Source organism: Phasianus colchicus, chromosome 35 (genome assembly GCF_987193195.1).
Source record: "Phasianus colchicus chromosome 35, bPhaCol1.hap1.1, whole genome shotgun sequence".
Classification (NCBI taxonomy): Eukaryota; Metazoa; Chordata; class Aves; order Galliformes; family Phasianidae; genus Phasianus; species Phasianus colchicus.
Genome location: NC_143470.1, coordinates 1,578,074 through 1,591,246, shown reverse-complemented (window position 1 = coordinate 1,591,246; position 13,173 = coordinate 1,578,074). Strand labels below are relative to the sequence as shown.

Genomic DNA, 13,173 nt, shown 5'->3' with positions numbered 1-13,173 from the left:
GGGTGGGGGGGTTGTGGGGTGGGAGGGGTGTTGTGGGGTGGGGGGGCTGTGGGGTGGGAGGGGTTTGGGGTGGGGGGGGCTGTGAGGGGGGGTGCTATGGGGTGGGAGGGGTGGGGGGGCGTTATGGGGTGGGGGGGCGCTATGGGGTGGGGGGGCGTTACGGGGTGGGGGGCCGTTATGGGTTGGGGGGGTGCTATGGGGTGGGAGGGGTGGGGGGGCGTTATGGGGTGGGGGGGGTGCTATGGGGTGGGGGGGCCTCTATGGGGTGGTGCTATGGGGTGGGGCACTATGGGGTGGGGGGGTCTATGGGGTGGGGGAAGTTATGGGGTGGGGGGGCTTTGGGGTGGGGGGATGTGGGGGGGCCTCTATGGGGTGGGGGAAGTTATGGGGGGGGGTACTATGGGGTGGGGGGGGCATTATGGGGTGGGGGGGTTGTGGGGTGGGGGAAGTTATGGGGTGGGGGGGCCTCTATGGGGTGGGGGGGTGCTATGGGGTGGGGGGGAGTTATGGGCTGCAAGGGTGCTATGGGGTGGGGGGAGTTATGGGGTGTGGGGGGGGGCTCTATGGGGTGGGGGTCAATGGGGTGCGGGGTGTTGTGGGGTGGGGGTCTATGGGGTGGGGGGGGCTATGGGGTGGGGGGTTTTGGGGTGGGGGGGCTATGGGGTCTGGGGGGTCTATGGGGTGGGGGGCGTTATGGGGTGGGGGAAGTTATGGGGTGTGGAGTTATGGGGTGGGGGGGACATTATGGGGTGGGGGCTCTATGGGGTGTGGGGGGGTCGCTATGGGGTGGGGGGCGGTTATGGGGCGGGCGCTGACCCCCCCCCCCAATATGGCGCCCCCCAGGAGGAGCCCCCCTGCAGCTGCCGCCGCTGCCCCCCGAGTTCCTGCAGGCGGTGGCGCATCAGATCACGCAGCAGGCCGTGGCGGCCGCCGCCTCCGCTGCCACAGGTGGGCTGCCCCATAGCCGCCCCATAGCCGCCCCATAGCCGCCCCATGGCCGCCCCATGGCTGCCCCATGGCTGCCCCATAACTGCCCCATAGCTGCCCCATAGCTGCCCCATAGCTGCCCCATAGCTGCCCCATGGCTGCCCCATAACTGCCCCATAACTGTGCCACAGCTACTCCATAGCCGCCCCACAGCTGCCGCATAGCCGCCCCATAGCCGCCCCATAGCCGCCCCACAGCCTCCCCACAGCCGCCCCACAGCCGCCTCACAGCCGCCCCACAGCTGCCCCATAGCCGCCCCACAGCCGCCCCATAGCTGCCCCACAGCCGCCCCATAGCTGCCCCATAGCTGCCCCACAGCCACCCCTAGCTGCCCCATAGCTGCCCCACAGCCACCCCTAGCTGCCCCTAGCTGCCCCACAGCCGCCCCACAGCTGCCCCATAGCTGCCCCATGGCTGCCCCATAGCTGCCCCCATAGCTGCCCCATGGCTGCCCCATAGCTGCCCCATGGCTGCCTTATAGCCGCCCCATGGCTGCCCCATAGCTGCCCCATGGCTGCCCCATGGCTACCCTATGGCTGCCCCATAGCTGCCCCATGGCTGCCCCACAGCCACCCCACAGCCGCCCCATAGCTGCCCCACAGCCGCCCCACAGCCGCCCCATGGCTGCCCCACAGCCACCCCACAGCCGCCCCACAGCCACACCGCACCCACCCAACAGCCGCCCCATAGCTGCCCCATAGCTGCCTCACAGGTGCCCCACAGCTGCCCCATAGCCGCCCCATAGCTGCCCCACAGCCGCCCCACGGCCGCCCCACAGCCGCCCCATAGCCGCCCCATAGCTGCCCCACAGCTGCCCCATAGCTGCCCAAAGCCGCCCCACAGCTGCCCCACAGCCGCCCCATAGCTGCCCCACGGCCGCGCCATAGCTGCCCCACAGCCGCCCCACAGCCGCCCCATAGCTGCCCCATAGCTGCCCCACAGCCGCCCCATAGCTGCCCCACAGCCGCCCCATAGCTGCCCCATAGCCGCCCCACATGCGCGTTCCCGCAGGCCAGGCCGTGGGCGGTTTCCAGGCCCCGACGCGCGTCGTCATCGCCCGCCCCACGGCGCCGCCCCCCCGCCCCACGCATCCCGGAGCTCCGCAGGCCGCACCTGTGAGTGCGGGGGGATTATGGGAAGGCAGGGGATTATGGGATGGCAGGGGATTGTGGGATGGCAGGGGATTATGGGATGGCAGAGGGGATTATGGGAAGGCAGGGGATTATGGGATGGCAGAGGGGGATTATGGGATGGTGGGGGATTATGGGATGGCAGGGGATTATGGGATGGCAGAGGGGATTATGGGATGTCAGAGGGGATTATGGGATGTCAGAGGGGGATTATGGGATGGCAGGGGATTATGGGATGGCAGGGGATTATGGGATGGCAGAGGGGGATTATGGGATATTATGGGATGGCAGGGGATTATGGGATGGCAGGGGATTATGGGATATTTTGGGATGGCGGGGGATTATGGGATGGGAGGGGATTATGGGATGGGGGATATTATGGGATGGCAGAGGGGGATTATGGGATGGGAGGGGATTATGGGATGGCAGGGGGATTATGGGATATTATGGGATGGCAGGGGATTATGGGATGGCAGGGGATTATGGGATATTATGGGATGAGGGGGATTATGGGATGGCGGGGGGATTATGGGATGGGAGGGGTTATGGGATATTATGGGATGGAGGGGGATTATGGGATGGCAGAGGGGGATTATGGGATGGCAGAGGGGGATTATGGGATGGCAGGGGATTATGGGATGGGAGGGGATTATGGGATGGCAGGGGATTATGGGATGGCAGAGGGGGATTATGGGATGGCAGGGGATTATGGGATGGCAGAGGGGATTATGGGATGGCAGGGGGATTATGGGATATTATGGGATGGCAGGGGACTATGGGATGGCAGGGGATTATGGGATATTATGGGATGAGGGGGATTATGGGATGGGGGGGGATTATGGGATGGCAGAGGGGGATTATGGGATATTATGGGATGGAGGGGGATTATGGGATGGGAGGGGATTATGGGATGGGGGATATTATGGGATGGCAGAGGGGGATTATGGGATGGGAGGGGATTATGGGATGGCAGGGGGATTATGGGATATTATGGGATGGCAGGGGATTATGGGATGGCAGGGGATTATGGGATATTATGGGATGAGGGGGATTATGGGATGGCGGGGGGATTATGGGATGGGAGGGATTATGGGATATTATGGGATGGAGGGGGATTATGGGATGGCAGGGGATTATGGGATGGCAGAGGGGGATTATGGGATGGCAGAGGGGGATTATGGGATGGCAGGGGATTATGGGATGGGAGGGGATTATGGGATGGCAGGGGATTATGGGATGGCAGAGGGGGATTATGGGATGGCAGGGGATTATGGGATGGCAGGGGGGATTATGGGATGGCAGGGGGATTATGGGATATTATGGGATGGCAGGGGATTATGGGATGGCAGAGGGGGATTATGGGATGGCAGGGGATTATGGGATGGCAGAGGGGATTATGGGATGGCAGGGGGATTATGGGATATTATGGGATGGCAGGGGATTATGGGATGGCAGGGGATTATGGGATATTATGGGATGAGGGGGATTATGGGATGGGGGGGGATTATGGGATGGCAGAGGGGGATTATGGGATATTATGGGATGGAGGGGGATTATGGGATGGCGGGGGGATTATGGGATGGCAGGGGATTATGGGAATGCGGGGGGGGATTATGGGATGTTATGGGATGGGGGGGGATTATGGGATGGCAGGGGACTATGGGATGGCAGGGGATTATGGGATATTATGGGATGAGGGGGATTATGGGATGGGGGGGGATTATGGGATGGGAGGGGATTATGGGATGGCAGGGGATTATGGAATGGCAGGGGATTATGGGATGGCAGGGGGGGATTATGGGATGGCAGGGGATTATGGGATGGCAGGGGGGATTATGGGATGGCAGGGGATTATGGGATATTATGGGATGAGGGGGATTATGGGATGGGGGGGGATTATGGGATGGCGGGGGGATTATGGGATGGGAGGGATTATGGGATATTATGGGAGGGGGGGATTATGGGATGGCAGGGGATTATGGGATGGCAGAGGGGGATTATGGGATGGCAGGGGATTATGGGATGGTAGAGGGGGATTATGGGATGGCAGAGGGGGACTATGGGATGGCAGGGGATTATGGGATATTATGGGATGGTGGGGGATTATGGGATGGCAGGGGATTATGGGATGGTGGGGGATTATGGGATGGCAGGGGGGATTATGGGATATTATGGGATGGCTGGGGGGATTATGGGATGGCAGGGGATTATGGGATGGCAGGGGGATTATGGGATGGTAGAGGGGGATTATGGGATGGCAGAGGGGGATTATGGGATGGCAGGGGATTATGGGATATTATGGGATGGTGGGGGATTATGGGATGGCAGGGGATTATGGGATGGTGGGGGATTATGGGATGGCAGGGGGGATTATGGGATATTATGGGATGGCAGGGGGGATTATTGGATGGCAGGGGATTATGGGATGGCAGGGGATTATGGGATATTATGGGATGAGGGGGATTATGGGATGGGGGGGATTATGGGATGGCAGGGGATTATGGGATGGGAGGGATTATGGGATATTATGGGAGGGGGGGATTATGGGATGGCAGGGGATTATGGGATGGCAGGGGGATTATGGGATGGTAGAGGGGGATTATGGGATGGCAGAGGGGGATTATGGGATGGCAGAGGGGGATTATGGGATGGCAGGGGATTATGGGATGGCAGGGGGGATTATGGGATGGCAGGGGATTATGGGATATTATGGGATGAGGGGGATTATGGGATGGGGGGGATTATGGGATATTACGGGATGGCAGAGGGGGATTATGGGATGGGGGGTATTATGGGATGGTGGGGGGATTATGGGAGGGGGGGGATTATGGGATGGCGGGGGGGATTATGGGATGGGGGGGGATTATGGGATATTATGGGATGGGAGGGGCGGATTATGGGATGGCAGGGGATTATGGGATGCTGGGGGGATTATGGGATGGCAGGGGATTATGGGATGGTGGGTATTATGGGATGGCGAGGTATTATGGGATATTATGGGATGGTGGGTATTATGGGATGGCGGCGGGGATTATGGGATATTATGGGATGGGGGGATTATGGGATTGCGGGGGGGATTATGGGACGGCAGGGTATTATGGGATATTATGGGATGGCGGGGGATTATGGGATGGCAGGTATTATGGTATGGGGGGGTTATGGGATGGCAGGGGATATTATGGGATGGCGGGGGTGTATTATGGGATGGGGGGTGTTATGGGATGGGGGGGGTTATGGGATGGGGGGGTATTATGGGATAGCAGGGTGGTGTTATGGGATGGGGGGGATTATGGGATGGGGGGGTGTTATGGGATATTATGGGATGGGGGGGTGTTATGGGATGGGGGGGGTATTATGGGATGGGGGGGTATTATGGGATGGGCCTGTTATTGGATGGAGGGATTGTATTGGGGTGGGGGGTCCCCATGTGGTTCTTTTGGGGTGGGGGTGGGCAAGAGGGGTGGGGGTCCCTATGGGGTTCTTTTTGGGGTGGGGGGGCCTCCTGGTGGGGGGGGTCTGGCATCACCTTGACCCCCACCCAGGCCCCCGGGGGGGGCGCATCGTTGGCACAGGTGCTGAGCGGCCTGGTGGGGCAGCTGCTGCTGCAGCCCCTGGTGTTGGGTGAGTTATGGGGTGGGGGGGGTTTTGGGGGGGGGGTCCTAGGAGGGGGGGTCATGGGGGTGAATAGAGATAGGGGAAGGGTGGGAGGGGGGGGAAGGGGGGTGTTAAGGGGTATTTGGGGGGGTGGGGGTGTTTTGGGGGGGGTGAAATGGGGGGAATAGGGATGGGGGGGGGTTGGGGGAAATGGTGGGGTGGGGGGGATGGGGGGCTGTGGGGGGGGAATGAGGGGAGGATGGGGGGCTGTGGGGGGGGAATGGGGGGGAAATAGGGGGGGTGTGGGGTGTGGGGGGAGGAATGGGGGGGAATGAGGGGGGTGGGGGTCAGTGGGGTGAGAATGGGGGAAATGAGGGGAGGATGGGGGCTGTGGGGGGGGAATGGGGGGGAAATGGGGGTGGGGGGCTGTGGGGGGGGGAATGGGGGGAAATAGGGGGGGTGGGGGTCAGTTGGGGTAAGAATGGGGGACATGAGGGGAGGATGGGGGCTGTGGGGGGGTGGAAATGGTGGGGTGGGGGGGATGGGGGGCTGTGGGGGGGGAATGGGGGGAAATAGGGGGGGTGGGGGTCAGTTGGGGTAAGAATGGGGGAAATGAGGGGATGATGGGGGCTGTGGGGGGGGGAAATGGGGGAAATGAGGGGAGGATGGGGGGCTGTGGGGGGGGAATGGGGGGGAAATGGGGGGGTGGGGGGCTGTGGGGGGGGAATGGGGGGCACGGGGAGCTATGGGGCAGGAATGGGGGGCAGAGAGGGGGGGCTGGTGGGATGGAAGGCTGTGGGGCAGAGATGGGGGAAATAGTGGGGGATGGGGGCAGCAATGGGGGGGAAATGGGGGTGGGGGAGATCGGGGGCTGTGGGTGAGAAATGGGGGGAAATATTGGGGGGTGGGGGGTTATGGGGCAGGAATGGGGGAAATAGTGGGGAGGTGGGGGGCTGTGGGGGGGCAGGAATGGGGGAAATCGGGGGATATGGGGGGTTATGGGGCAGGAATGGTGTAAATGAGGGGCATGGGGGGTTATGGGGCAGGGATATGGGGGAAACTGGGGGATATGGGGGGTTATGGGGCAGGAATGGGTTAGGATGGGGGTTATGGGGCAGGATTGGGGTAAATGGGGGGGCTGTGAGATGGGGGGTGTGGGGGAATTTGGGAGGTTATGGGGGGGGAAATATTGGGGGAAATGGGGGGATATGGGTGCTTATGGGGCAGGAATGGGGGGAAATGGGGGGAAATGGGGGGTTATGGGGCAGGAATAGGGGGCAAATATTAGGGGAAATGGGTGGGGGGGCTGTGAGCCAGGATTGGGGACAAGGGGGGGGTCTCAATTCAGCCCCCCCCCCCCAAACCTCACACCTCCCCTCTGCACCCCACAGCCCAGGGCAGGAATGGGGACATATGGGGGGTTATGGGGCAGGAATGGGGGCAAATGGGGGGTTATGGGGCAGGAATAGGGGGCAAATATTAGGGCAAATGGGGGGGGGGGGGGCTGTGAGCCAGGATTGGGGACAAGGGCGGGGTCACAATCCAGCCCCCCCCCCCAAATCTCACACCTCCCCTCTGCACCCCACAGCCCAGGGCAGGAATGGGGGGATATGGGGGGTTATGGGGCAGGAATGGGGGTAAATGGGGGGTTATGGGGCAGGAATAGGGGGCAAATATTAGGGGAAATGGGGGGGCGGGCTGTGGGCCAGGATTGGGGACCGGGGGGGGGGTTCGCAATTCAGCCCCCCCCCCCCCAAATCTCACACCTCCCCTCTGCACCCCACAGCCCAGGGCAGGAATGGGGGCATATGGGGGGTTATGGGGCAGGAATGGGGGCAAATGGGGGGTTATGGGGCAGGAATAGGGGGCAAATATTAGGGGAAATGGGTGGGGGGGGCTGTGGGCCAGGATTGGGGACAAGGGGGGGGTCACAATCCAGCCCCCCCCCCCCCCAAATCTCACACCTCCCCTCTGCACCCCACAGCCCAGGGCAGGAATGGGGGGATATGGGGACATATGGGGGGTTATGGGGCAGGAATGGGGGCAAATGGGGGGTTATGGGGCAGGAATAGGGGGCAAATATTAGGGGAAATGGGGGGGGGGCTGTGAGCCAGGATTGGGGACAAGGGGGGGGGTTCGCAATCCAGCCCCCCCCCCCCAAATCTCACACCTCCCCTCTGCACCCCACAGCCCAGGGCAGGAATGGGGGGATATGGGGACATATGGGGGGTTATGGGGCAGGAATGGGGGCAAATGGGGGGTTATGGGGCAGGAATAGGGGGCAAATATTAGGGGAAATGGGGGGGCGGGCTGTGGGCCAGGATTGGGGACAAGGGGGGGGGTCGCAATCCAGCCCCCCCCCCAAACCTCACACCTCCCCTCTGCACCCCACAGCCCAGGGAAGCTCCGCCTCCGCTGCTCCTCAAGCCCCGCCCCCTACTACGACCCCGCCCACTTCCTCTCAAGCCCCGCCCACTTCATCCGCCCCGCCCACCGCCGCTTCCTCCCCACCGGGGGGGGCGCCGGGGGGACCGGGGGGGGGAGGGGCCGGGGAGGAGCCGCCGTTGGCTCAGCTGCTGGGGGGGCTGCTGGGGGGCGGGCCGGCGCCTGCCGTTGCCGTGGCCGTGCCTGGGGGCGTCCCGCCCTTCCTGCAGGGCGTGGCGGACTTCCTGCAGGTGGGGGGGGGGCTTTAAGGGGGGGGGGTGTCCGTGGGGAGGGGGGGGGGGCGGGGTTTGGAGGTGTGGGCGGGGAGTTTTGCTGAATGGGTGGGAATTTGGGGGCGTGGCCTGGGAGGGGGAGCGGCTTTTTGAATGGGTGGGAATTTGGGGGCGTGGCCTGGGAGTGGGAGCGGCTTTTTTGAATGGGTGGGAATTTGGGGGCGTGGCTTGGGAGGGGGAGCGGCTTTTTGATTGGATGGGAATTTGGGGGCGTGGCCTGGGAGGGGGAGCGGATTTTTGATTGGATGGGAATTTGGGGGCGTGGCCTGGTGATGTGGGCGTGGCCTGGGAGGGGGAGCGGCATTTGAATGGCTGGGAAAATTGGGGGCGTGGCCTGTGAGTGGGAGGGGATTTTTGATTGGATGGGAATTTGGGGGCGTGGTGTGGAGTTGTGATTGGGGATTTGGGGGCGTGGCTTGGAGTTGTGGGTGGGGGCAGAGAGTGGGAGGGGCTTTTTGATTGGATGGGAGTTTGGGGGCGTGGCTTGGGAGGGGGAGCGGATTTTTGAATGGGTGGGTATTTGGGGGCGTGGCCTGGAGTTGTGGGAGGGGTCAGGGAGTGGGAGGGGCTTTTTGATTGGATGGGAATTGGGGGGCGTGGTGTGGTGTTGTGATTGGGAAATTGGGGGCGTGGCTTGGAGTTGTGGGTGGGGTCAGGGAGTGGGAGGGGCTTTTTGATTGGATGGGAATTTGGGGGCGTGGTCTGGGAGTGGGAGGGGCTTTTTGATTGGATGAGAATTTGGGTGCGTGGTCTGGAGTTGTGATTGGGGATTTGGGGGCGTGGCTGGGAGTTGTGGGTGGGGGCAGAGAGTGGGAGGGGCTTTTGATTGGATGGAAATTTGGGGGCGTGGCCTGGGAGTGGGAGCGGCTTTTTGAATGGGTGGGAATTTGGGGGCGTGGCCTGGGAGGGGGAGCGGCTTTTTGATTGGATGGGAGTTTGGGGGCGTGGCCTGGGAGGGGGAGCGGCTTTTTTGAATGGGTGGGAATTTGGGGGCGTGGCCTGGTGATGTGGGCGTGGCCTGGGAGGGGGAGCGGCATTTGAATGGCTGGGAAAATTGGGGGCGTGGCCTGTGAGTGGGAGGGGATTTTTGATTGGATGGGAATTTGGGGGCGTGGTGTGGTGTTGTGATTGGGGATTTGGGGGCGTGGCTTGGAGTTGTGGGTGGGGGCAGAGAGTGGGAGGGGCTTTTGATTGGATGGGAATTTGGGGGCGTGGCTTGGGAGGGGGAGCGGCTTTTTGAATGGGTGGGAATTTGGGGGCGAGGCCTGGAGTTGTGGGTGGGGTCATGGAGTGGGAGGGGCTTTTTGATTGGACGGGAATTTGGGGGCGTGGTCTGGAGTTGTGATTGGGAAATTGGGGGCGTGGCTTGGAGTTGTGGGTGGGGTCAGGGAGTGGGAGGGGCTTTTTGATTGGATGGGGAAATGGGGGCGTGGTCTGGAGTTGTGGGCGCGGACTGGGAATCGGGTGGGGCTTTTTGATTGGGTGGGGATTTGGGGGCGTGGCCTGTGAGTGGGAGGGGCATTTTGAATGGCTGGGAATTTGGGGGGCGTGGCCTGGAGTTGTGGGCGGAGCCTGTGAGTGGGCGTGGTCTAAGCAGCCGGGGCGGGGCATAAGCGGAAGGGGGGGCGGAGCCTAAACCCAGTGGGCGTGGCCTCATAGGGGGTGGGGCACCGTGCGTGCGGTTACCATGGTAACACCCCCCCCCCCCTCCAGGCCACCCAGGGAAGCCCCGCCCCCCAGCCTGGCACCCCGGAAGCTCCACCCACCGACCCCCCACCCCAAGAAGCCCCTCGCACCCCGGAAGCTCCTCCCACCCCTCCATCCCCATCGGGAGGGGTGGGGGCGAATGGATCCAACACTGCAGGGGGTCGAACCCCCCCCCCTCCGCCCCCCCCAGCACCGGAAGCGTTGCCCCCCGAGTTTTTTACCAGCGTGGTGCAGGGGGTGCTGAGCTCCATGCTGGGCTCTTTGGGGCCCCCCCAGGGCCGCCCCGAAAGCATCGCCGCCTTCCTGCAGCGTCTCAGCGGGGCGCCGCCCAGCTTCGAGCACGGCGCCGGGGGGCCGGCGGGTAGGAGCCCCCCCCCCCCCCCCTTTCAAAATGATCCCCCAAAAGACCCCCCCCCCCCTCCCTAATGAGCCCCCACCCCACACTGCGCCCCCCATAGGGCTCTTCAGTGCCCTGCTGCTCCCCCCATAGGGCTGTTTGTTGCCCTGCTGCCCCCTCTTCCCCCCCCCTTCCCACCCCCTGACCCCCCCCAGGGTTCTGCCCCCCCCCGACCTGCCCCCCCCCCCCTGACGCCCCCCCCCCCATAGGGCTCTTCGGTGCCCTGCTGCCCCCCCCTTCCCCCCCTGACCTGCCCCCCCCATAGGGCTCTTCGGTGCCCTGCTGCCCCCCCCTTCCCCCCCCCTGCCCCCCCCATAGGGCTGTTTGTTGCCCTGCTGCCCCCCCCCTGACCTGCCCCCCCCATAGGGCTCTTCTGTGCCCTGCTGCCCCCCCCTGCCCCCCCCATAGGCCTCTTCGGTGCCCTGCTGCCCCCCCCTTCCCCCCCTTGCCCCCCCCATAGGGCTCTTTGGTGCCCTGCTGCCCCCCCCTTCCCTCCCCCATAGGGCTGTTCGTTGCCCTGCTGCCCTCCCCCTTCCCCCCCCTTCCCCCCCCCGCCCCCCCCATAGGGCTCTTCAGTGCCCTGCTGCCCCCCCCAGGGCTCTTCTGTGCCCTGCTGCCCCCCCCCTGACCTGCCCCCCCCCGACTCCCCCTCCCCCCCTCCCCCATAGGGCTCTTCGTTGCCCTGCTGCCCCCTCTTCCCCCCCTTCCCACCCCCTGACCCCCCCCAGGGTTCTTCCCCCCCCTGACCTGCCCCCCCCCTGACGCCCCCCCCCTCCCCACAGGGTTCTTCGGGGAGCTGCTGTCGCTGCTGTGCCCCCCCCATAGGGTTCTTCAATGCCCTGCTGCCCCCCCTGCCCCCCCCCATAGGCCTCTTCGGTGCCCTGCTGCCCCCCCCTTCCCCCCCCTGCCCCCCCCATAGGCCTCTTCGGTGCCCTGCTGCCCCCCCCTTCCCCCCCCTGCCCCCCCCATAGGGCTCTTCGGTGCCCTGCTGCCCCCCCCTGACCCCCCCGACCCCCCATAGGGCTGTTTGTTGCCCTGCTGCCCCCTCTTCCCCCCCTTCCCCCCCCCTGCCCCCCCCATAGGGCTGTTTGTTGCCCTGCTGCCCCCTCTTCCCCCCCCTTCCCCCCCCTGCCCCCCCCCATAGGGCTGTTTGTTGCCCTGCTGCCCCCTCTTCCCCCCCCTTCCCCCCCCTGCCCCCCCCCATAGGGCTGTTCGTTGCCCTGCTGCCCTCCCCCTTCCCCCCCCTTCCCCCTCCCCCGCACCCCCATAGGGCCCTTCTGTGCCCTGCTGCCCCCCCCCTGACCTGCCCCCCCCCCACTGACGCCCCCCCCCCTCCCCATAGGGTTCTTCGGGGAGCTGCTGTCGCTGCTGTGCCAGCACGTGTCGATGGTGGACGTGGTGGCGCTGCTGCACGGGCACTGCCAGCCTCTGCAGCGCCTCCAGCCGCTGCTGCGCCGCTTCTTCCGCCAGCGCTTCCTGGCCGGCAGGGAGCCCAGCGACGTCAACGTGCGGGTATGGGGGGGGGGGCGGATATATTGGGGGGGGGGCTATGGGGGGTTATATGGGGGTATATGGGGGGGAGGGGAGGGGAAAGGGGGGGGTATATGGGGGTATAGGGGGGTAAATGGGGGGGAGGGAGCCCAGCGATGCCAACGTGCGGGTATGGGGGGGGGGGGGGAGGATATATGGGGGGGGGGGGCTATGGGGGGTATAGGGGGGTAAATGGGGGGGAGGGGGGGAAAGGGGGGGAAAGGGGGGTTAAAGGGGTTTATATGGGGTATATGGGGGGGGATGGAGCCCAGTGATGCCAATGTGCGGGTATGGGGGGGCGGGAGGGGGCAAATATATGGGGGGGGGGCAATGGGGGGGTATATGGGGGGGAGGGAGCCCAGCGATGCGAACGTGCGGGTACGGGGGGGGGGGGGGCAAATATACAGGGGTATATGGGGGGGTATATTGGGGGTATATTGGGGGTATATAGGGGTATATGGGGGGGGAGGGGGGGGATACGGGGGTATAGGGGGGTAAATGGGGGGTATATGGGGGGGAGGGAGCCCAGCGACGCCAACGTGCGGGTATGGGGGGGGGGGGGCAAATATATGGGGGGGGGGCAATGGGTGGGTATATTGGGGGTATATGGGAGGGGAGGGGGGGAAGGGGGGGGGTTATAGGGGTTTATATGGGGTATATGGGGGGGGAGGGAGCCCAGCGACGCCAACGTGCGGGTATGGGGCGGGGGGGGCGGATATATGGGGGGGGGGGGCAATGGGGGAATATATGGGGGGGTATATGGGGGTATAGGGGGGTAAATGGGGGGTAAATGGGGGGGAGGGAGCCCAGCGACGCCAACGTGCGGGTATGGGGCGGGGGGGGCGGATATATTGGGGGGGGGCTATGGGGGGGTATATGGGGGTATATGGGGGTATATGGGGGGAGGGGGGGGAAAGGGGGGGGATATGGGGGTATAGGGGGTATATGGGGGGGAGGGAGCCCAGCGACACCAACGTGTGGGTATGGGGCGGGGGGGGGGGCGGATATATTGGGGGGGGGCCATTGGTGGAGGCTCTATTGGGGAGGGGGGGTCCATGGGGGGGTATATGGGGGGCGGGGGAGAAAGGGGGGGTATAGGGGGGTATATGGG

At 64.3% G+C, this 13,173-nt stretch overlaps 1 protein-coding gene across 1 annotated transcript in view; it reads left to right on the top strand.

Moving 5' to 3' along the window:
* BAG6 (BAG cochaperone 6) overlaps window positions 1-13,173 on the top strand; it is a 56,562-nt gene that overhangs the window by 25,076 nt on the left and 18,313 nt on the right. Inside the window, exons 11-16 of the mRNA XM_090129279.1 lie at window positions 844-948; window positions 1,999-2,102; window positions 5,660-5,738; window positions 8,106-8,386; window positions 10,142-10,496; window positions 11,875-12,044. Of these exons, the coding sequence (XP_089985405.1) occupies window positions 844-948; window positions 1,999-2,102; window positions 5,660-5,738; window positions 8,106-8,386; window positions 10,142-10,496; window positions 11,875-12,044 (1,094 nt within the window). The remainder of the gene's footprint in view (window positions 1-843; window positions 949-1,998; window positions 2,103-5,659; window positions 5,739-8,105; window positions 8,387-10,141; window positions 10,497-11,874; window positions 12,045-13,173) is intronic.